This window comes from Periplaneta americana, chromosome 1 (assembly GCF_040183065.1).
Source record: "Periplaneta americana isolate PAMFEO1 chromosome 1, P.americana_PAMFEO1_priV1, whole genome shotgun sequence".
Classification (NCBI taxonomy): Eukaryota; Metazoa; Arthropoda; class Insecta; order Blattodea; family Blattidae; genus Periplaneta; species Periplaneta americana.
In genome coordinates, this window is record NC_091117.1 from 83,862,452 (window position 1) to 83,887,854 (window position 25,403).

Sequence of the window (25,403 nt, forward strand, 5' to 3'; positions counted from 1 at the left end):
GCTGAGGTGCACTCGTTATGAGTGACTAGTTGGCCGGGATCGACGGAATAGGCGCCGTCTTAAATCACGTTCCATTACTCTTTCATCGTATGATGACGCAGAATATTTGCATGGAAATATCATATGTACTTCGGTACATTAAAATAATATATACGTAAGCATAAGCATGAAAGTTTGGAGTTTGCAAACTTTCATGTTAACGTCTTACGGTAATGTTTATATCAATGTTTATGTGAATCATTGTGAATGATCCCATTTGGTAGCCTGGGCGCAAACTTCTGTGTTTTTGTTACGGTTGTTTAATTTTCATTGTGAATGGGCCTTTACTTCGTAAACTAGATATCAGCACAACAATGAAGCGAATTAGGATCAGTAATCAAATACCGAAATTATTTAGGTTTGGATATAATATTGGTATTATTATGCCATTACATTTGCATAACTGACATTATTAAATCCTTTATTTTTACCGGTAAAATAGGTCGAAAACCGGTATTTTTATACCGGTGTTTATAGGTTAAACACATGTATTCTTTGAGGAGCAAACAGGACACACAAAAATGAATGAATGGAAGACAGCCTGACTCGTTGATGTATGCACGTAACAAGACAACAGATGTTACATGAACACAAGCCATGTAGGCCTACAACACACAACAGAAACAATAGTAAAAACGGCCTACTGGTATACCCACAGATCTTAAAAAAAAAAACACGCAATATGACTATTGACCATAGATGTTAAAATGTTTATTAAAAAAAGAAAAGAGAGAACAGAATGCCGAGTGAAGCAGTATCAGCGCAGTAAAGTTTCTAAATTAAATTCAAATATTCATGCTGTAATACATTAAGATTTTTATAAAAATATTTAATTCAAGTGGGCTACTATGCCTATAACAGCAGGAAATCCTATAGTGTCATATCGGTGTTAACCGTAACATGCGCTGTGAACTTCTATTATTTTGTTGTTCTGTGGTGTTAACCCTTAAATTGGCAAAACTTCATTTCTCACACCAGTTTATTAAACTGTATCGGACTGTAAAGGAAACAACTATCGCAATGTCCATATTTTATATGTTGCACAATATTATAGTATTGTGAAATTTTAATTTTCTACCTTTTTTTTTTTCTTTTTTTTTTTTTTTTTCGTTATTGGTAACTCTATAGCATCTATTAGTGCTTTATGGTTGTGCTCACAGATGGAGTTACTTGTCAACAATATGACGCTGAAACGTGTGTTCAGGTTACTGCCCAGCGACAGTCCTGATGTATATAATTTTTTCTACCAATTTTATTTCTATTGTTCTATTAAAATTATAGCATATAGCCTATTAACCTGTTGTATCCTATAGGATACTTTGCGAATTTAAGGGTTAAGGATACATGCAATTTACTATAAAGGAATTGTTAAGTACTGCACAAATAGGCCTGTCTACTTTGTCGATATTTTCAGTTTTGATTCAGACTTTGGTTACTTCAATCAATTGTATTTTATTCACGTTATAGTGTTTTACCGGTATTGTGCCGGTATTTTATTAATGCACGTCAATACCGGTAAAAAGTCCTAAAAGTGATGTCATACCGTTATTATGAATTTGCTATATTCCTCATCGCCATTAAAAAAAATATCGAAAAAAAATATCAGTATTTACCGCTATATTCAATAGCGATACGATCTTTGGTTAGGATACATGACGTCAGGGGGAGGGAGTGTATAGTATCGTTTGAGTAACAGTTCTGAAATGTCTTAAAAAGTGAACAGTGTGGTAGGTACAGAGTGGAGTTACGTGTCTTACTTGTGCAGTTTTATTAAGATGGAACAAGTAATATCATGTATTTCCAAATTTAATGTGCTTTTAGAGGAATTTGCAAGTCAACATTTCACAGTAAAAGAAGAAAAGATACTATCTAAGTTGTGTAAGACAGAATTTAAGAAATTTTTTTATGATTTAAGATATATTATTTAAATATACAGAATATAGAATTTAATTTCAATAAATAAATACAATAAAATACTACAATCAATATAAAAAAGAGGATACAATATTATTAACAAACATTCAGGACCGAATGAGCAGCTCTCGTGTTCGGTCGCAGTTCAGATATATTATTAATATAAGAGGAATATAGAAAATAGAATAAAATAGGAACTAAAATTAAAATTACAGCTACAATGAAATTATATAATATAATATTAACATAGAGAAGAATAATATCATACGTGAATAAAGTAGGACAATTTATAAAAAAATATACATTCCGTAATTATAGAAAACAAATATAATATAGGCTGATTAATTCATACACATAAACTATAAATTTATTTACTGAAATTGAAGACATTAACACGTTTTTAATTTTCTTGTTATATGTTAGTGGGTTACATGTTAGAAGTTCTGGGTGTAATTTAGCTAAAGGATTATACAACCGAGGGCCAAAATTAATGGTGTGTTTTAGACCAGCAGATGTGAAACATTTAGGTTCTACTAATGTTGAATTATTATTTCGTCTTGTGTCACGATTATGTGCCTGCAATATAAACTTATTACGATTTGTATAATGAAATTTTAACAGAGTATATTTATAAATTTGTTCAACATTAAATACATTAAATGCAGAATAAATTAATTTAGTTGGATAATCTAAAACGTTTCTTCAAACAAATTTTAATTGTTCGTTTTTGTGGTAAATTTAATGGACTAAGATTAATTTTTGTACTTCCACCCCCAAACAATAATGCTTAAAACATCAAGAACTAAAACGTCATTGTAATTATATAAAACGCAGAAAAAAATGTTAATTTGTCAGCAAGCAAAGGCAGTGAAGGAGCACTTTCAGTTATACAATCTTAATTTGTTCAATAACTATATGAAATGATTATATCTGCTAGGATAGTACTCCAGTATTAGAAAAAAAAAAAAAGTGACCAGATTTCTCGAATGACAAGCACATAAAAGTTTCAGGCCAAAAGTGTTCGTAAAATTGCCTCTGCCCGACAAAAAATAATAAAAACAAAATAAAATTAAATTAAATAAAAATCCAGCACTATTGTCCTCGATTTGAGTCCCAGTAACCAGTATATAAAGCTGGCTATCTAGGCGTTCAACACAATTTTGTGACCTTAATTGTGGCGTGTGTTGTGGAACAATAGTTCATTTTGAATATTAACAATGCTAATAGTTTAAACATTGAAGCAATTTACGTTGCTCGACGATTCAAAGAGGAATTCATTGACGGCGATTGTGTCACATAATTGAATCCCACCAGCTCGGTCTAAACTTTACACAGCTATTCAAAACACATGTCATACAGGTAGTTGCTAATGAACAATGGCGCTGAAATAGCTGCCAACGTCAGCAGCAATTTAATCAGTACGTTATGGAGTGTAAAGGCACCATGATCAAGCAAATGTCAACAACGTACCACGTTAATATTATTACATGAAAAATTAATTAGAAATTTTAGTAATACAAGCTGTATCGATAATAATGCTAAATTTATCGCTCTTTTATTTATATTATATGAAAATTGTGCAGAAAACATACATATAATGTATATTGTGACTATTATTTTATAAGTTACTGCTATAGTCTGTGCATTTCGAACTGGCAGATCAAGGTCATTTCGTCTCCTCCACACTGTACCCCTTCTCCTAAGCTCTGGCTAGTTCCCTTTCCCTCTAACATGACGCGCCACTGGTCCAGCTGACATTTCTTGAGGAGAACAGTCCAGGAGTGGGGGTAAGCACGCATGGCAAATGCAGTCCATTGCTTGACCTTGAGCCGCCAGTTAGAAATGCACAGTGTGTAGCAATTTTTCTACTCTCGAACGGATTTTTACCAAATGGTATTCAATAATATCCTGACGCTGCAAATCCATCAATCACACTTGAAAATTCACGACAAGAAAATTAAAAATCTAAATGGAAAACTCTATATTTATGTGATGGAAATATTAAATTACATACGAGGCGCGTCCATAGAGTAACTTTCCCACTCGTCCAAAAGCTAGCAAACCATATGTTGCGCGAAGCGACTGAGTGTACGTGATAGAGTAATGTTTTAGCATGGCACATGCGCTAGCGGAACTTCCCGAGTGCTGTAAGTAGCTTCGTTGCATTGGTTGAAGATGGACGTTCCAATTTCACCTCCCGCCGAATGTGAAGTGTGGTCAGTGATAAAGTTTTTGAATGCACAGGGCATAGCGCCGACTGAAATTGATCGTCAGCTGTGCCAGGTATATGGGCAAGCAGATGGTGCGTTGCTGTTGTGAACAATTTTCAGCAGGACGCCAAAATGTGCATGACGAGGAGAGCAGTGGGAGACCAACCATCATCATAGACGACCTTGTGGAGCAACGCAGCATCCGCTTGCTCATGACGTTAGGCCTATAGACCTGGCACAGCTGACGATCAATTTCAATCGGCGCTATGCCCTGTGCATTCAAAAACTTTATCACTGATCGCACTTCAACCAATGCGACGAAGCTACTGAGAGCTCTCGGGAAGTTCCGCTAGCGCATGCGCCATGCCAAAACATTACCCTATAACGTACACGCAGTCGCTTCGCGCAACATATGGTTTACCAGCTGTGGGACCAGTGGGAAAGTTACTTTATGGACGTGCCTCGTAATTAGCACAATCTCACAGTTTCCGAAGGTACAACAAAATGTGTGAAATAAAATTGGTAACTAAGCATTATTTACTCGCATTATAAAGAAGAAAATCTTGTTGTAAATACACACGTAAGTTATAAGCGGTTCCACAAAATCATTAAGGTATTTCCAGTTCCATTGAGAGCGAAAACAGAATTATATATATAGTATATTAAAGGTCCAAATACTGAATTTATTAATGAATATGGGAAGAGTACCATACTCAATAATATTATGTCCATGAAGCCCTGAATCAAAGATATGAAATAATGAAGAAGTCAAAATTGTACATTAATTATGCTAACCACAAACGTCACTATGAAGAGAATTCACCAGTCTCCACAAAACCTAACCGTAGTACCTGCTAGAACAGTCATTTCTAACTGGCCAACTTGTGACGTCAGAGCGCGTTTCCCCTCTCAGAGCAGATCTGGTAGAGCACGTGAGGGAGGGTAATGTTATGTCTCCGCTATTTAACCCATTAGTGCTCAGTGGCAACTAAAACTTTCCCGTCATCTCAGGCACAATCCATCATTTCAAAGTCAATTGTTGCGGAGTGCAGACGCGAAATTCTGTAGTGATTTTGAATTGTCTACACACATGAAACTAAAATGTAATTACTGTTGTTAAATCTTACTCAATTATTTCAAATTTCACTAAATTACATTTCAGAATGTTTACTTAATATTTTGGAGCTAGTTTATGACAATGGTTTTATTGTGGGTATATCCTACAGTGCAATGAAATCATGTGGCAACCTTAGTTGCCAGTGAGCACTACAGAGTGCAAAAGTGTGCGCATTTTGTTCCGTAAGTCAGATGATAATTAATTCACTGTGAATCATATTTTAAAAGCCATAAAAATGATGTCTCTAATTCTCAGTGGCAATTTTTCCATACAATTTTAGCATCTTTTGATGCCTAAATATTTTTCCCATCACATGAGCGATGCATAGATCAGGTATATGTGAAAAAATATAAAAAATTAAAACGAAAATACGACTAGTTCTGAGCACTAATTAATCAAACATATCTATCCCTTCCACTATCGCTCTTCCTACTTTGCTCTTTTACTCATGCTTCCCCTCCCAAGTCGCCCTGAGTGGTGCAGTCGGTATAGTGCTGGCCTTCTTTAACAGAGGTTGAGAGTTCGATCTCGGCCCAGGTCGATGGCATTTAATTGTGCTTACATGCGACAGGCTCATGTCAGCAGATTTACTGCCTTGTAAAAGAACTCCTGCGGGACAAAATTCCGGCGACGCTGATATTACCTCGGCAGCTGCGAGCGTCGTTAAATAAATCATAATCTAAATTTAAAGATTCTCCTCTCAAAGAGCTCGAGAGCAGAGACGTGTGCCGTCACAGAGAAGCATTTGGAAATCCCTGTGCTAGAACTTAATATTGAAGTACAGGAAGAAACTTTCCCATATAGCCGATGTTGTTAATTTATGGGCGGTTAACAAGTTGCATATAGTCATCCTCCTGAACTCTCACCACTCGTACCTACTCGGATAACTTATATGGCCTCAACAATAAAACGCTGCGAAGTACGAAGCTGTAATGGAATACGAATGAACAGGAATTAAATTTATTACAAATTTCGATATATCTGTTTACTGATACTTAGAACTAAAATATAAAACAAGAAAATAAACACTTGTGATATTGTACAGTTGGCTCCGACTCAAACAGTTCATAAATTGTTTTAGGCATCACGCACAACACGATTAGGGTGGACCCTTTTCGTCGTTGAAATTCTCTGATTCGCAGCCCTTGTATTTTAGTTTTAATATCACTGAACAACAAATTTTTACTTTTTGTCTTGCTCCGAAATAAAAACAGGTGAATATTAGTAATATGTGTGCCCTAAATCTGAATTTAAAATCGAAATTGCATTATCACGTACAATTTTCCGGGGAAAATGAATTAAATTTTTTCTAAAAAAAAAAAACTTTTTTTTTTATTTTTCACTACTACTGGTAAAATTACAACACACTAGGGATTAAAAATGCCTCATAATACTTGACAAATGTGTACTGGATACAAAAATGATGTTACACAATTTAAAACATAACAACAATAAAAATAGTTTATGCGTATAATGAGAAAAATCTCGGTATTTGAACTTACATTTAAAAGACTTTTCTGGGTGGCTTCTGTTTATAAATAGACCCGGGACTGTCTTGTACAAGAATGCTGAATGATGATCTTCTTTTATATCGCCTTTCCATTTCAGATATTTCTCGATGAAATCTTTCCCCATGCTCGTCTCTTATCGCTCCAAAGTTAGGAGGAAAGAAATCCAAATGAGAATGTAAAAAGTGTATTTTGACAGAGACATATTACACCCCATTTTCTCATATGCACTTGACATGGTTTCCACAACAAATTCTATGTAGTTGTCTGCCCTAGAATTTCCAAGGATATTTGAGCAAATATCTTTGAAAGCGCGCCATGCCATTTTTTCTGTAACGGAAAATTTTTCCCAAACAAAGAATCAGCCATAACTTTGTGGACCGATAAAAATGCCCCCTTTTAATTTGTCTTGTCTCAAAATGGTAAACTTTTCTTCTAAATACTCAAAATCACACTCTTGTTTGTTCACTGTGTAGACTTCACTTTGAACTGTTATGAAATTTACTTAATAGAAGGAACCTACATCTGTTTATTTATTAGAAGTACAAAAGAACATGCCAAGAACCATAAGAAATCGGAAATAGGCCATAAACTCATAAAATGCATTAGCTTTCGTTTTGGTTTACAACCCTCAACCCGCGCCAGATGTTTCCTGGGAGAGCGCTTATCGAAAAGTGAAATCATAGTATATCTTAAAAACCTTACGTCATCAGCACACTGCATCCTTGGGCTAGCGCCTCTTACCCGCGGAGAAGACACTGCACTATGCTGCAATCGAGCGTATTCCGAATATCACCGGTGAGCAATCTGATGGCATCACGGTGTTCCGAATTCCACCGATGACGTCATTGATGCTCCACCGGTGTCGTAACCGGTGCCATCAACTTGCAGAGGTGGTGGCAGGCTCCATCAGCCGCCATCTGTGAATCTGATTGGTTCTTGTATAGGGCGGGAATTAGCAGACGAATGGCATCGTGCACTGTTGTGTCATGGCGGTGTGTTCTGCTTTAGTTCTGCTGTATTGTTTGTAATGAGCACAACGTAAAAACAATATGTTAATGGCTTATGAGCGAACATGTCAACGGACCAGTTATTACTACCGGTTCAAGAAATAAGTTGTTTATGATCTCTTTTATTTGAACGAGATGGCAGTACGGAAATTCCGCAAAATTTTGCTAGCGTAGCACAGATAACCATTTACACAGTCGCCATGACAGCATCGATTCTTCCAGCAGTTTTGTTCCTTATTTTCGTTGCAACGTGACGTATTGATGCCACCGGACCGGTGAGATTCGGAATACGCTGATCGTGACTGCTGGCGGGCATGCTCTCTACCTCTTCCTGCTGCACGAAGGGACTCAACACGTTGCCCCGCTTACCCTTTACTCATTTCAGCGAGTGCTGACGACCACTGCTCTAAGCCGACGATAAATAATTAACATATTGACTTCAGATGTTTAACATAAAATTATCATACGAAGGCATTCACATCGTCGGTAATACACACCGCTGATTTCGCCTGCAAAACCATTGAATACCTCCCACACGTCTGGGCTGATATTTGGACTGCCTAAATAAAAATGAACAGCCGACATCAGACATTCAGTTTCAACACTCTTACACGGGAGCAAAAAAATAAATATGCCTTCCTATCTCTAATAATTGTAAATATTACAATATACATTTGTGCGAGATCGTGCGTATTTGCTTGTTTTCCGCACAGAATCAATACGCGGTAAGTTTGAAATACCACAGTCAGTATTCCCAACGTAACACACATAACAATTTCCCTCTTCTTACCGCTTAAGCGCGACATTCATTTTACTGCTTTAGGCTTTTAACATATTATTTTAGACACGTGTAACATAGTAATAATTATAAATTGGAATCTTACCACTGAAATTTCACCTAAATTGCAATGTTAATTATTGTTTTTAAATATTTTCAAAAATTAAGTAAAGTCTACTACTCCACGAAACATATTGCATTCCTGATACAAGTAACATTAAGGAAGCCGTGAAAAAATCAACAAGATTCCAGATGCCGATGTTATTACTGCAATATGTTATATAAATAATATTGTTAAAATATTAAAATGAAAAATAAATCATTACATAACCTTACCGTTTGTTTTAAGTTCGCATTTGTAGACTGGGGAAAAAAAGAGACAGACGTATATCACGGCCTGCTGGAGTACAGTAAACACAGAAAACATTTTATAGCAACAATGTTGAAGAAAGATATTTTGGTGTTCCGAAGTTGCCGTCATTAAACAGAAACCAACATGGAGATTTCATTGCAACTAATTAGAAATTCGTCTTTCAGGTATGTAATAAACGATCTTCGCACAAAATAATGTACGATACATGAGCGGTATGTTTGTTTTCATGTTCTCGGAAATTAAAAAAGCTCGACTACGTTTCGCTTTTCCAATCTTTTCCTCGACCATGAAAACGTCAACATACAGCTCTTGTAACGTGTATTACTATTATGCGCAAGGGAATAGGAAAAGTCTTCCTCGGAATGTAATAAGTTCTCTTCATGCTACAGCTAAAAGCAATGAATAGAGATATGGTTAGAGAAGTACTGAATCTCTTTGGCCTTCTTTAATATACTTTCCTAAATGTACATTAAATAAATTTTAACGCAAATTAAGTATTGTTAATATTAAATATAAATTTTGAAAAAGTTCAATATAGTGAGCATAAAAGAAATGTTACAGTTTGCAGATAAAAGTCCTTAAGTCATGGTTTCAAAATTATTTCAATAGAAAGTTCATATATTGTAGTATTTTGCTAATACATCAGTCGAGTTTCAAATAATAACACTTTAAAGGAAACGAAAACGACTGACTGGCTGAAATTATAAAGTAAGAAATGGTTTGTAATAACAAGAGACTAAAGGAAAAATTAAAAATGTTTACAATTAAGTCTATGTCATAGACGACTTCTGATTAGTTCTCACAAGGTATTATCAAATATGGCATATAGGTATGATATTAATTTAATACATCATAATTCTAAAGTTATCTTCTGAAATAAAGAACGGACAAAATTTTCTACAATCAATACAAGAAAGGTATGTAATACTTCAACATCAATCTTATGATCCATTTATTTGTCATGATCTGATCGATAAAAGAAACGGAAGGTGGATTTTTTATATAACTTCTGAGATTTACCATAAGTCTACATTTTGCGCTACATTCTACCTATATTACACTGACTCACTGTCACACTCCCGCGATATGACACCAACACACTTCCTGTCCTTGAACTACAGTGTAATAAAATAGGACGTCATATTGACAAGGAAGGAAAGTCCCTCGTAGTTCTGATTGGAAGACCTTTAAAGCATCGAATTGTACATTTATGTAAGAGAAAAACAAGGAGAAAGGGAAGCCAAAGAAACAAAGAGACGGCAAGTATACAAGGAGGAATGCAAGAAGAATTAATGGAAGACAAAGAGATCAAGGGATAGCAAGGATAACAAGGGCAAGACAAGGAAAACAAGAGGACAGCAAGGAGAACAAGAGGAAGGCAAGGAAAATAAGGAGAAGGCTAAGAAAATAAAGGGAAGAGAAGAAGGCAAGGAAAGGGACGAAAAAAGAAAAAGGGGGAATACAAGGAAAGCAAGAGGAAGACAAGGAAGACAAGGAAAACAAGGGCAAGGTAAGAAGAACAAGAGGAAGACAAGGAGAACGTGAGAAAGACGAGGAGAACATGGGGAAGACAAGGCGACCAAGGGAAGACGAGGAGAAAAGGGGAAGACAAAGAGAACGTGAGAAAGACGAGGAGAACAAGGGGAAGACAAGGCGACCAAGGGAAGACAAGGAGAAAAGGGGAAGACAAAGAGAAAAAGAGAAGACAAGAAGGCGAAAAGGGGGAGACAGGGAGAAAAAGAAAAGACTGGGAGAAAAGGGGAAGACAAGAAAAAAAAGGAAAACAGAGAGAAAAAGGGAAGGTAAGAAGAAAAAAAAGGAACTACAATGAGCACAAAGAGAATGTGAAAAACATGGTAAAGAAGTCAAGGAGAACAATGAGAATACAGGAAGAACAAGGAAAAGGTAAGCAGAGCAAGAGACAAGCAAAGAAGACAAGGAGAACAAGGGGAAAACAAAAAGAACACTGGAAATACAAGGAGAACAATGGGAAGACAAGAGGAACAAGGAGAAAGAAAGGAGAATAAGAGGAAGGTAAGGAGAACAAAGGTAATAGGAGAACAATAGGAATACAAGTAGAATAATAAAAATACAAGGAGAGCGAGAGAATAACGGAGAATTAGGGAATACAAGAAGAACAATGAAATTGGAAGACAAAACGGACAAGGGAAAATAAGGAAAGTATTTAAATATAAGGAGAACAAGAAAAACATAAAGGAACAAAGCAAAGACAAGAAGAATAAGGTGGAGAAAAAGGGTATAAGCTGAATACACGGAGAACGAGGGGAATATAAAGAGAACAAAGGGAATATAAGGACAACGACGGGAATGCCAGGAGAACAAGTGATAGAGTTCCATTTTTACATGAAAGTCAATTACCAAGTTCCCCTAGCATACCTAGAGAATGGAAATACACAGTTCCACGTCAAAAGTGTGTTTTAAACGTAGTAAATCAATCGACACAATAGCAACATGAAAAGTAATAAAATTCACAACAGAATTTTAATTGGATGACAGAAGATATTTTAGGAGCATGGAAACCCATATTTAGGATCTAGGTTTACTTCGTGATGTGAATGGCACATCTACAGCCACTGGTGTATTAGAAGGAGTGATCAAGGAAGATCAGTGAAGACAAATTTGTAAAATAATGTAATTAAGTGGCAATACACGCTTAAAACCATATATTCTGTAGTCTACACTTCAAACTCAGGAACTTATTATGTGTTTCAAATCTCTGAAGGTGTGATCAAGGAAGATTAGTGAAGACAAATTTGTAAAATAATGTAATTAATTGGCAGTACAGGCTTAAAACTACATATTCTGTAATCTACACTTCAAACTCAAGAACTTATTATGTGTTCCAAATCGCTTTTCCAGATTCCAATTTCCTTAACTAGTTTCCGAGAACATTTACGTTTAGATCACTTTCAGTTTATTAGTAAAGAGTGGTTCACAATAAACCGGAAATGGAAACGAGAACGGAAGTATTGTTAAAATAAATGTATTTAAATGCGAGTATTCACAATTAACTATTATGAATGCTCACATTTAAATACGTTTGTTTTAATATTATTTCCGTTCTCATTCTCGTTGTTTCCGTTCCCGGTTTATTGTGAACCAACCTTAACATTCAACGTTCTGCAATGTTAATTTCAGTAACATATATACAGTAAGTTGAGGTCCGCGTTAGCGTCATGATTAAAGCGTTTTCTGCAAGCCGGAAAGCCGCGAGCTCTGTTCCCGATGGGGTCACAGATTTTCACTATTGATGATATAATTCTTCCGGTCGCACCATGGTCCTGGGGTTCACTGAACAGCTAACATAAATGTGTACTTAACAGGAATAATTTCTTTGGGATTAAAGCTGCAGCGGTAGAACTGATATCCCTAATGCAACTCAGTGCCGATTTTATCCACAAAGGGATATATTTGCTTTTATACAGTGATTTACTTTCTGCTCCTATTTCGGAATTTTGAATTTCTTTCAATTTCCAGATACGAAGTGGTGCGGTCCAGGCGACATAGCTGAGGACTACGACGATCTGGGAAGATATACCGAAGAGGACAAATGCTGCAGGGATCATGACCGCTGTCCGGACCAGTTGGCACCCGGGCAGTGCCTATACGGAATCTGCAATCATACACCTTTCACAATGTAACTATCCAACAATCCCCGATTGAAACTTCTATAGACTCTTCTATACCAGTATTAATGACCACGCGATATGAAGATAACGTCAATAATACTAGTGTTTTGAGTATTCTCATTTAATGATAATGTGTACTTGTGGATATTAATATTGATACGGTATTCCAAAAGCAGATACAGGATGGATCAAAGAAACGAGAGGTTTTTAAATAGTAAAATGGAATCTTAGATGTCAATGTTTCGCAGTTTGTTTCAATATACCTTACTTTTTAGATAATAATAATAATAATAATAATAATAATAATAATAATAATAATAATAATAATAATTATAATAATAATATAATCCATTGCGCTACAGCCCGTGAAAGGCCCAGACCGACCAGCCGGCTGCTGGCCTCACGTCCACATGCCGAAGCAGAGGTGGACGATCATCCAACCAGAATGGAGGTATCGTCTCGTTAGCACGATGATCCCCCCAGCTGTTATAGATGGCTTTCGCAAACGGATTTCGCTGCCTATCTTAGCTTCCCAAGTGCATCACGATGCTGGATGGGCACCGGTCCCATACACTGGCCGAAATTTCATGAGAAAATTTATTCCTTCATGAGGACTCGAACCAGCGCGCATTCCGTAACGCAAGTCCTAGGCAGGGTGCCTTAGACCACGACGCGGGACTTACTTTTTAGATACCCTATAAATAATATGCGCTTAAATCGGGGGATCGTGAAGGCCACGGAATGTTTCCATTCCTCGATGTGACATTATTCCCAAACAAATTTCGCATTTCTGTCGTAGAGTTGGCTGCAGTATGTGCTGTTGCAACGTCTTGCTGAAACCAAGTTCACCTGTTGACATGAAAATTTCTTCTTCTCAAATGACCACTTGTTTTTTTTTTTATCACTGTCACATGAGCTGCATTAACAGCTGCGCACGACCATTGGCATCTTCAAAAAATATATCCCAATAATTCCTGTGGAAGAAACAGAACCCCAAATGGTTACCTTCTGTGAATGTAGGGTGCGAATCCTGGGTTACTCGCATGTGAAGAGGACACAGGATAACGACGGAGTTGAAAGTGGTGGAAAAACTCTCTACGAACAGCTTCTGCGCATTGACCATTTAGATAATTAGATTTTACAGCAAATTCGTTGCTCACCAGTCCAATGCTCCACGTTTAATAAATTGCATTAATCAAGCTAAACAATGACTATGAATCTAGGCCTACTATATAACCCATGTAGGCCTACTATCAAGAAGATAATTAAAATCTCCCGTTTCTTTGGCGCACCTTGCACATTGGTTAGTGAAAATATGCAATTCAATATAATAAAACAAGAAAAACAAATAATCACGTGAATTTATATCTCAAATCAGCATTTCTACCAGCAAACGAGAAGTTAATTGTTAAGAGGCAACGAATATACACTACAGAGACTTTTGAAAGTTATAGATTATAGGTCAAACATGAAATTTTGAATATCATGGGTAAAAGTATTGATATCGCGTCGAATGTTTTACGTTTAAATAATATAAAAAATATAATTATGAATACAAACGAACTAAGTCAGTGACTTATTTTGAACTATCGCCGTTATAACAGTGATGAAATGTGCGGTATCATACATATAAAATTAAAAGTATAAAAAAGCTATAAGTGTTGTAAAACAGTGGAAATACATTATTTCTACCGCACTGAAAGAAAACTGCTACAAAACACAAACGCTAAAAGTGGATTACCGATAGCCGAACTGATACGTTTAAAATCACGTGATCAAGTGGAGTGTTCTTAACATTAGTGCCAGTATGAACTCGCTTAGTGCACTCTATTGGGAAGCAAGCAGACAAATGGCTTTTTCCCACTATCTGAGTACTAAATAAATGAATGAATGAGAGAGTGACTAAGTAAATAAATATACTTATGAATAAATAAATATATAAATAAGTAAATATACTAAAGAAACAAACAAATAGATAAATAAATATATATCTATAAAAAACAAATAAGTAAATAAAAATATTTTTAAAATACAAACTTTGAGATTTCAAGGAACGAGAGGCTCAGAAATGTAAGCTGCAAAATTATTAACTACTTCTGAGAACACGAAAATATATTTTCATCCTAATGTTCAAAGTTAACAGTTGGAACTCTTAAAAATTAAAATAAGAACAACTATAGTATTAAAATTATTAAGTTTTCTTTTCTACAAAAACATAGTATCATTTAATAACAATGCTTAAACTCTTAGGCCAGTTTTGTCCTCATCTAAAAAGCTGGCCTGACACTGAACGTCACTGTTCTAGATAGGGTGAAAATATAAAAAATAGTAAAAATACGGCTGCCTAATTAAACTTGGAATTATAAAATGAGACTGTAGACAGATTTATGTAGGCATAATAGAAATATCGTCTATAATAAAATCAAAGTAATAAACAAGAAAACGAAGAGATTTTAAAATGGCTTTCTTCTTATAAGTGTAACTTAATTTGAGAATAATTTATCTCCTCTCATCAGACAGCGGATTTTCGGTCCCTACACACTGACAATACATCATAAATTATTGGCGTACGGAGAGAGTGTAGCAATGAATTCAATGACCTCCCTGCAACTGAAGTACAGTACGATTATTTAATCCTGACAGTCGCTGGCAATGTGCGCCTGGGTCAGGCGAGTCCATTTAGTTACGCCAAGGGGGTTTGGGTTAGTCAGTCGCTTGCCTTCAGAGCTATCGAATATCATGCGTGAGGTAGACCTGTATGTTTCCACTACAGTTAAGCTGTACGCCATTCTTTTACCGACCGCTCGCCGTTATCTCTACTCCGGAACTCTTTCTACTACTCCTATTACTTCCCCTCTTTCGAGTCGCCGAGCTGTCAGGACTAAATAATCGGTTTGTACACCTAATATTCAGTATCGGGACCGAAAATCCGCTGTTTGCATACAACCTTCTCAAATGTGACAGTGATCATTTATTCTTAGGCGGAAGCACCTCTTTTCTTGTCTTTATTAGTACAGATTTCTTTAACAATTAGTTTACTCACACACGTTTAGTTTAGTTGATTACAAAGTGTATACATAAGACCCCTGCGGTGGTTGAGTGGTCAGACCTTCGGCCTGTCACACAAGCAGCCCTGTTCGAGTCCCAGTCAGGTCGCAGTGCTGGGTATTATGCTGGGTAGTACTGCACTCCTCCAATAAATTCAATTCAACGTGAATTTTTCTCAATTTAATAGATATATCTACAGTATGGCTACATATATTCACTGAGAACGGCGAGACCTCATATATGAATATAAACGTATATGTCAAACGTTAACGGCATTCATCAACTGTTTTCGAAAATGGCCAAAAAGCCATTTAAATATGCGCTTCTGCATAAGCGACTTGTATGTCTTAAAAATGGAGATAGTAGGCTATTGATGATATGAATGAGAAGAGTCGGCCGGCACAGCTCAGTTAGAGATAGCGCTCAGCGCGGAGAGCTGAGAGGTCCCGGGTTCGATTCCCGGTGCCGGAACGAATTTTTCTCAATTTAATAGATAATACAACTTATATTTCGTTAAATACGGTCCTATAAACTTTTTTTCTCAGAGTAAGACTTGTCGGATACATTTTTAAAGTAACGTTTTTTATGTAATCTTATCCTAAAAATCAATAATAGGCGAAATATTTCGATTTATTTACTTCAGTCCTCCTTATAACCCCCTTTTCGATAAAGTATTTTGAATGTCATATAGCCTAAAATCTAAGTGGGACCTAACTTATTTTATATAGCCTACCGATTTTGGTAGAAATTGATTCTGCTATTGTAGCGTGAAAAATTAACAAACATACGGTCATACAAACAAAAATGTCAGAATGCTATTTTCGACCTTATAACCGTTCATGATACATGTTATCGCCAATTATTTTTGTAAAAGCGAAAATTACCATAAAAATTTAAGTTACAGTTCTAGGTCTATTATTATAATGGATTTTGTTTCATTTCTTTATACGTACGAGTATATTTTTGTGAATGTTTAGTAATATTAATAATAAGGAAAATTACCTATATTCATTTCATTACTGTGCATACTTTGCAAGACATGTGCCTAACATCCTTACGCAGCTCAAACGTAAACGTGCAGAGAGAGGCGGAACTAAGGAGAAAGGCACCAAACATATCGTCGTTGTTCCTGGAATAACTCCTATGTGCAAAATATAAAATTTTGCAGTACGAAGAAAAAACACTTTTATTCATCCTATGCCAGCCGTACATAGGAGACTGTGAATTCTTACATTTTCGAAACAAAGAAATACAATTACATATAGGAGATTTTATTATTTGCTGTAACACTATTCAAGTTAATAGAACAAAAAACTGAAAATCGATAAATATGTCACATAGGAGTTATAGAAGAAACAACGACGATTTGTAAAGAAGGGAAAAATTGAACAAACGCAAAGAGAGCTTCAGTTCTAAGGCTGGTATTCATAGTCGACACTTTCGATTAAAGTGTCCTTTGGAAGACGCAAAGTATCACTTTTCCGTAGCACAGTCGACATTTTGGTCCAAAGGAACACTTTGGATGAAAGTGTAGTTCCGACCACACTTTGAGCCGAAAGTGACACTTTGTAGAAAAATGGCCGACGTCTTGGAAGTTGTCGATTATTAGAACGTGCGGAAGAGATGGCACAATGTGGACAATGTACAAAAGCGCTACATTAGAGATAGGCCTAAAGACAATCCCGTGGAATTTCATAATGATATAGAATGTAAAAGAACGGTTCCAATCTGATAAAGAAACTTATTGAGATTGCTTATATTTTCGATGACTGATTGACAAAAACGAATAATAGAGGTTTGCCAGTGCCTCCAATAATACAGTTATTGACTGCATTAAAATTCTATGCTACAGATATGTACCATACATTAATATATATAGTTCAGATATTTCTGTAGTAACATTCGTATATTTATAACCTCACTTCGATGAAGTGATATGTAGGTAGATATGCCTATATAACCTATTTTTTATTACTGAAACGAACTTTTTAACTTAAATAATATTAAAATAACTTCGCATAACAATCTTAAATTAGCATTGAGAGACCTCAAGTGCCTGCCTTCTAAGCAGATTCTATAATTATAGTGGGTTTAAAATGATTTTGATTTTTGTTGACTACCTGTATTTTGAGATAAGATTTATCTTGATGTTGATATAATCATTACTGTTTTGATACCGGTAATATATATTTTCACGCCGGTAAGCAATATATCTACTGTCTCTAGTTCATGTGCAGTCATAACCTCACCATGAAAAGAGAGCTCATACTATTAGGCCTATTTTGTTATGCTTTGTAGAAACATTTGGCATTCAAAATATTCCTGAAGAGCAGGCAATAATGGAAACGAGAGAGAGAAAATAGTAATAATAGTAGTAGTAATACTAATAATAATAATAATAATAATAATAATAATAATAATAATAATAATAATAATAAAATAATAATACTAATAATAATAATAACAATAATAATAATAATAATAATAGCAGTAGTAATATGTGTATTTCATTCTTTTTTACTTCTATTCACTATTCACGAAAAAGACAAAAATGAAAATAAAGGAAATAACACGATATATCAATAAAGGAGATACGTATAAAACCTAACTTAACGATACACACACACACACACACACACACACACACAAAACTTAACCTACTCAATCCAACTTAACCTAACTACACTCAGGGATAAAAAATACCGGACACTTTAATATTTGCTGGTATTTTGCAAAACATTATCTTCTCATACAATATTATAGTAGCCATCTGTTGTTATGGAGACGTGTATACATTGTTGATTGTTTTTTGTTTTATAAACAAGTCATTACAACCAAATATTCCAATTTTGCTTTCGGAGTTTCAGCTGTAAGAATTTTGTCTCAACCATTTTGTGCTTCATTATCTTTATCATTCGTTATTTCTTTATTTTTACATTTTCTGAGTTTAAGTGGGGTTGTAACATTTGTCTTAAAACAAGATGCGACCTGAAGATGTGGCTCGAGCTGTAGCCCTTTATGATGATGGACGCAGTGTACGTTACATTACAAATGTTATGAATATGGCTAGAAGCACAACCCATAATGCCATAAAACGGTATAGAGAGACCCTAGAATATACCAGAAGACCAGGTTCGGGTCGTCCAAGAGCTACAAATCCAAATGAAGACAGGTATATGGTGTTGAGAGCGCAACCTGCCAGCTACTAGTGTAGCCCAGCAATTTGTTAACATGCATGGACGCCCAATTTCGGCCAAAACAGTTAGAAGGAGGTTGAAAGCAAGTGGACTGATATCAAGTAGACCTGCAACTGGTCCCAGACTTCTCAGGATGCATCGAGTTGAACGACTGCGTTTTGCAAATGATCACAGGGATTGGAGAAATGGACAGTGGAGCTTTGTTCTGTTCACCGATGAGTCCCGTTTCAATCTGTGCTCACCTGATGGACGTGAAAGAGTTTGGAGAAGGAGGGGAGAACGATTTTCACAGTGTTGCATTTCCGAAAATGTGCCGCATGGAGGTGGTGGAGAGATGGTTTGGGCAGGAGTGTGTACGGATGCTCGTACAGAGTTGGTTTTTGTTGAAAATGGAAGACTAACAGCTGATAGGTATATAAATGAATGTTTGGCTGATCATGTTGTGCCATTTGGCCAATTTGTAGGCGATAATTTTGTTTTAATGCATGATAATGCACGGCCGCATATTGCCCATGCGGTCGGAGATTATCTCCAAGAAGTGCGAATCCATGTTCTTCCATGGCCAGCAAGGAGTCCAGACATGAACCCAATTGAACACGTGTGGGACATGCTGGGACGGCGTGTTAAGAATAGACGACCGAGACCAGAATCGTTACAAGAGTTGAGGTGAGCACTTGGCGAAGAATGGGAACTTATTCCTCAAGAAGACATTGCTAACCAAATTGAGAGCATGCCAAGACGTATGGATGCAGTTATTCAAGCCAGAGGGAGTAATACCCGTTACTAAAAAGAGTTTTTAATGTTTAAGGCACCATAAAATGAAAGAAACAGACCAAACGATGCCATAGTTATACGCCCTTTGTAATTTTTTGTAAATTTTCTCATCAGTGATTTTTTTTTTTCAAATGTTGTCGTATAAGGTGCTAAATGAAACATTATTTTGTTTAAATGGGTTTTGTTTCATTTTGAAATTATTGGCAACAAAATACAAACAAATATAGAAGTGTCCGGTTTTTTTTGTCCCTGAGTGTATATAAACTAATAGAAGATATGTACAAAATCTAACCGAACTATATAAATCAGTGGAACGGATACATACAAAATTAAACTTAGCGACATAAATCAATGAAAAAGATATGTACAGAACCTAATCTAACTATATAAATTAATGGATCAGCTATGTACTGTACAAAAACCTAACCTAATTTCACCAGCAGTATCACTAACTATTTAATAAAATGTTATATATCTGAACTGACTGAAATAATCTAAACTATCGTCAACAAAAACTAGAAACTGAAATAAAACAACTTTAAATATATATTTTCTTTCTCGCGCGATCAATTAGGCTCCCAATTCAAATCACAAGCATTGTAATTTGTAGGTTATACGTCATTAATTTGTTATTGTTTGTTCACTTGTTTTGAAAGGGATTGTGGGACTTCTGTTACCAACCAAATTGTAACTCTACACTTTGCTGGCGTAAAGTGACACTTTGTGAAGTACACTTCTTCAATCGTCTATGATTACCACTATAAGAGACTCGGCAAACTTCAGCGGTACATAAGGCTTCTGACCGGTTTTCAAGAGAGACTGTTTAGTTTAACATACTTCATTTTACGTACTGTTGGGATGCCTATGGAGTAGGGCGACGTTTTTAGTTCTTGATAACCCCTCTCATGTTCGAACATTGCACGACACTAGTTAGTATAAGCTTACATAAGAATTGCAACGTCTTTATTTACAACCCTAATAGACCTTCGGGTGAAATAAACTTTCCCAAATATGATATACAATAATAAGTAGCACAGATCCAACATGATTGTATATGCAGTCAGAGAGTCGTACGTGATGTTACCATCTGCTTCAGTTCTGTAGGTCAATAGTGTCAACTGCTTGAATACACGTCAAACACTCCACGCTGAGCAAATTAATGCAAGTATTGACTGTAGGTATACAGACCTCACGTCATACGCACTAGAGACTCACTGTAATGTAATGATATGGATTTACAACCAACAGAGCCACTTATGTGACAGTCACGGAAGCCTTCGGACAGTCACGCTATTCGTATGAAAATGTCATTAGACACGTCCACGTATTGAGTGTCCATAGATTTGTAGAGAGAGATTCAAATTAGACTAAATGCAGAAAAGGGTAGTATATCATTAAACTTTCAATGCTCAATCGTTCATCACTTTCTCATCTTTTTCTTCTAATCTTCATCCTACTTCGTACTCTTCCGCCGCCCCTTTTTCCTTCTCTTTATACTCTCCCTACTCACCTTTACCCATCTTCCTTCTCTTGTAGCCTACTCTAATTCTTTCTTTCCACTTCTTGATTCTCTATTTCTCATGATCTCTTCAGAATTTAGGAGAATCTCCTGTTCTGACTTCAGCTCAGCAAATCTGTCGCGAACAAGCAGACATTCAGTTTCCATTTTGTTTTACACTTTACAACGAAGTCAATTATTCTCATTTACATGCCTCAATTTACTTGTTATTTAAATTTGCGCTCTTTCCACTATCAAGTGTGTAGGCATCGTTACATGTAGGAGGTTGGGGACCAGTGATATTTTGAAGAACCTCTTACCGAACTCTTACAAAATAAAAATAATAAACCAGTGATCTTGATTCCGAACCTACTAAATAGAAACTCTGTATAAATTATGTAGGCTACAAGATAAGTACCATTTCTATTAATGAAAACTAGAATAAATGACGAAGAAAAGGAAAGGAATATCAGGAGCTATCTTAGAGGATTAAAGATGTGCAAGACTTCAAAAAAGTGAAAATATCATCAACATCATCATCACTATGTTATCTCTGAGAATGATATTGGTATCAACAGTACAAAATCTGTTATAAATAGAGACCGTATTCTGGCTCAGGGCGTGCGGAGATAAGATTAGCTATTCATAGACTATATTGACGTAACGTCATATTTGACGCGTACCACAGCTAAGTTACTATCAGGGAACACTTGCATATTTTTTTATTTTCAGTTGACATTCTATTCATGAGTCAAAACTAGACTTCGAAGCTGTTTACAATGCATTATAGTGATTAAGACTGATACTACGATGATCTTTCCCACAATTTGAATTAAGCTATTTGTTCATTTATTTAATTCATTTATTTTTACTAGCAGAGTTAAGACCATACAGCCTTCTCTTCCACTCAACCAGTATAAAAATGCATAGGAAATATAAATAACAGCAACACAGCAAACACTGTAATAATAATAATAATAATAATAATAATAATAATAATAATAATAATAATAATAATAATAGAAAAATGTAGATGTGTTTAATTACATGCAATTTCAAGAGTTAAACAATTACAATTTAGTGTTAAATAAGACAATTTAGATCGAAGGAATGATCTCATAATAAAGGGAAATTGATTTATTAAAAACAAATATTCTCCAAAATTTATATTTGAAGAAAGCTCATATTCTAGAGGCAAAAAGCAGTAAAACTAGTCTATTCTAGTGTACATAGTGTAAATAATATAAATTGTAAATATTAGTGTAACTTGACCAAACGGAAGTCGCGTGAGCAGACAGAAGTACTTCGCTTACTAGATGCAAGCACATCATCCCCAACAGTATAAACTCCAGTAATTTTTAACCTTGTGGTCTCCTGGGACAAAGCACGGCCCCTAGTTATGAAGTATCTTTCACTAAAACGGTAAATTTATTTCAATCACAGAAAGAAACTCGTTTTGTACGATACTCATACAGTTCAAACTCGATACAGTAGCTGGTAGATTAGGCTAATAAAACAGTACATTAAAATTTTAAGAACATTTAATAATAATAATAATAATAATAATAATAATAATAATAATAATAATAATAATAATAATAATAATAAATTTAGCTATCAACGAATAAAAGGTACCCTCAATTTTTACTCTATTATCTAACAAAACTTCCTATTGAACAGGTAGTATTAGAATGGACAAAAGTTACATATTAGTGGTGAATGGAATCATATAATAAGAATGGAGAAGGTTTGAAGTCTGTTTTCTGAGGTCGAGACATGAGTCTTTCAAGTATGAAATCACAACCATATAATAAAAAGAATAATACTCTTGTGTCATCATCAAGTAAACAAACATACATATTCAGAGTCTACGCCGATTCCTTCATTACGACTTCAACTTAATGTAAATACATGTATTACAGCGCCGTAAGACAATCACGAGTAGACGACCGAATTCTTTAATCATATGATCATTAGGGTGTAAGATCATCGATTAGACATATACATATTGCAACATCTCGTAGGATTGCTAGAGGTAATCTGTTGAAAGAAACCAAAATGTCATCCATGAACTGAGGCTGTTGTATACAAAGTGGAAGTTGAATAATCACGGAAATTTTCAGAACGAATTCCTCATGTCGTGTATAGGATGTTCTGAAAAAAAGTTCCAATATTTAGAGAGGAGATAGTATGCATCAAAGCAAGAAATGAAAGTCCTACAAACATGGATTCTAAATGAATATATTATACTTACTATCACTCTAAGAGCAGCATATCTTCTACTTGAGCTCTTTGACAAGAAACAAAACATGCTCCGATTCTACAGATACGAAACTAACTTGCCCGACTGGTACAGTAATAATTACTGCAGTGTGTAATCAGTTTATGTACAATAGTACTATTACGAACTCTATGATTGTAAACATTTGCTCATTTTTCAGAAGATCATAATTTTAGGACTCATATTTGTAGGACTTATATTTCTTCTTTTGATGCATACTACTTCCTGTCTAAATATTGACATTTTTTTTTTCAGAACACCCAGCATAACAAGAAAATGTAACATCTTATTGGTGGAAAGTTCGTAGTTTTCTCAGAAAAAAAAAAAAATTTTTTTTTGCCAAATATTTAACATCCTCTTATTCGATAACTAGTGCGAGTAGGATCGTGATTTTTATCCATGTTGATAGAAAACTTAATTATTTATCTCTTTGGTATATTTCAATAGAATGGACGGTTTTCACGTAAATATGATTTAAAAACCACACATTTGAATTTAGTCTACAATGCGAAGATGTTGCAACGTTGCAGTCAGGGAAGCAATGAGGGAGAAGTTTACCGTATTGCCTGATAGGCCAGAGTTCTTTTCCCTCTTGCATAAATATTATGAGGACAACAAGTACAATGTGTGTTAGCGTCTTGGTAGCCTTCATATTTTATATTCATTGTGGTTGTGTATCGGAACACGGAATATCTCGATATGCTATCGATGTGCTGACTTTCAACTTTCGGCGTTTCTTCTTCCGATCCTGCAGTCATGCTTCTCTGTCCTCCCTCCCTCCCTAGCTATTAGATTATGACCACTTTCGGCATTTTCCCCTTCGAAATTTTCCAGAGCCCCTTCAATGGAGCAGCGAAACTCGGAGTGAGACAAGTGGACAACAGGCTTGGAGCTCACATATTCAGCTTTTATCAGTCCCGAACTCCTTTGCAAGGACGCATTTTCGCGTACCTTTTAATGTTTATCCTCCCAATTTCCCTCATTCATTCATTCATTCATATGCTATTAATTTACGATGAAACAAGATGTAGTTCCCGTGCAGCTCAAAGGTTTTATACAGAACGATCGATATTCGGAGAGGAATAATGTCAGGCTGTCGTAATCGTACGCAGGGGTTAGCGGTATTGTTGTCAGACTCTAAAACTTGCAACTTAATTTTCTAATTAACCTTGCATTTAATCACAAAATGTAATTTACGTTTTTTTATTCGTTTCAATGTGCTCTACCGTTCCCTTCAATTTAAGTGATTATTTCACTTCCGCTCTGTGGGTTTAGATTCGGTGACTGAAATGTGCTGCGGTCATGGCAAGACTGACTAGTGCAGCAAATTCCCACAAGTAAGCAAGACGTGCATATATGTATGTTATGTGTAAACACATTTTACTAAACTATCAGTACACATGAAACCGTGCTGCGTTAGAATTTACCAAGGATGGTACAAAGATAGTATACTAGATAGTTACAGAATATTTGTCTCTTCTCAAAATAAATTCCACTACTGCCTATAATAAGGATGACAATAAAGAATGGCTTCTTCGCCTGACAAAAAGTGAACATATAATACTCAACCTCTTCTTAATATTTTTTACGATATTAAAGATTGTGAAGGATTCAAAATAAGAAAAGTTTCATCCATATAAACTGGATGAGTTTTTCCTTTTGCGTGACACTGCATCTAAACTTGAATATTTTACTCGTAACATTGTAGGCTAAAGCAATTACTTACATAAATTCTAGTGAAATATTATTTATTTATTTATGTCCCATCATTCTGCTTAAGCAGTTCTCTACAACTAGCATTTTTCTTCTTAATGGGAAGTTACATAAAGTTCGTTATATCGAATTTGAGGCAAGTAACGAATAAGCGACTCAGACTGTTATGTCACCTTCAATAAAATGGACAACGAGAGGAAAGAAAAAGAAAAAGAAAGAAAAAGGAAAAGAAAGGAAAGGGAAAAGGAAAGGAAAAAGGAAAGAAAACAAATTGAAGGAAAAAGGAAAGAAAA

General features: G+C 35.5%; 1 protein-coding gene across 2 annotated transcripts in view; it reads left to right on the forward strand.

Annotated features, from left to right (window-relative positions):
• The window catches only part of LOC138697556 (acidic phospholipase A2 PA4-like), a 176,941-nt gene that overhangs the window by 114,977 nt on the left and 36,561 nt on the right, over positions 1-25,403 (forward strand). For both annotated transcript variants that reach the window (XM_069822905.1, XM_069822896.1), the window contains exon 4: positions 12,448-12,607. In XM_069822905.1, coding sequence (XP_069679006.1) covers positions 12,448-12,607 — 160 coding nt within the window. The remainder of the gene's footprint in view (positions 1-12,447; positions 12,608-25,403) is intronic.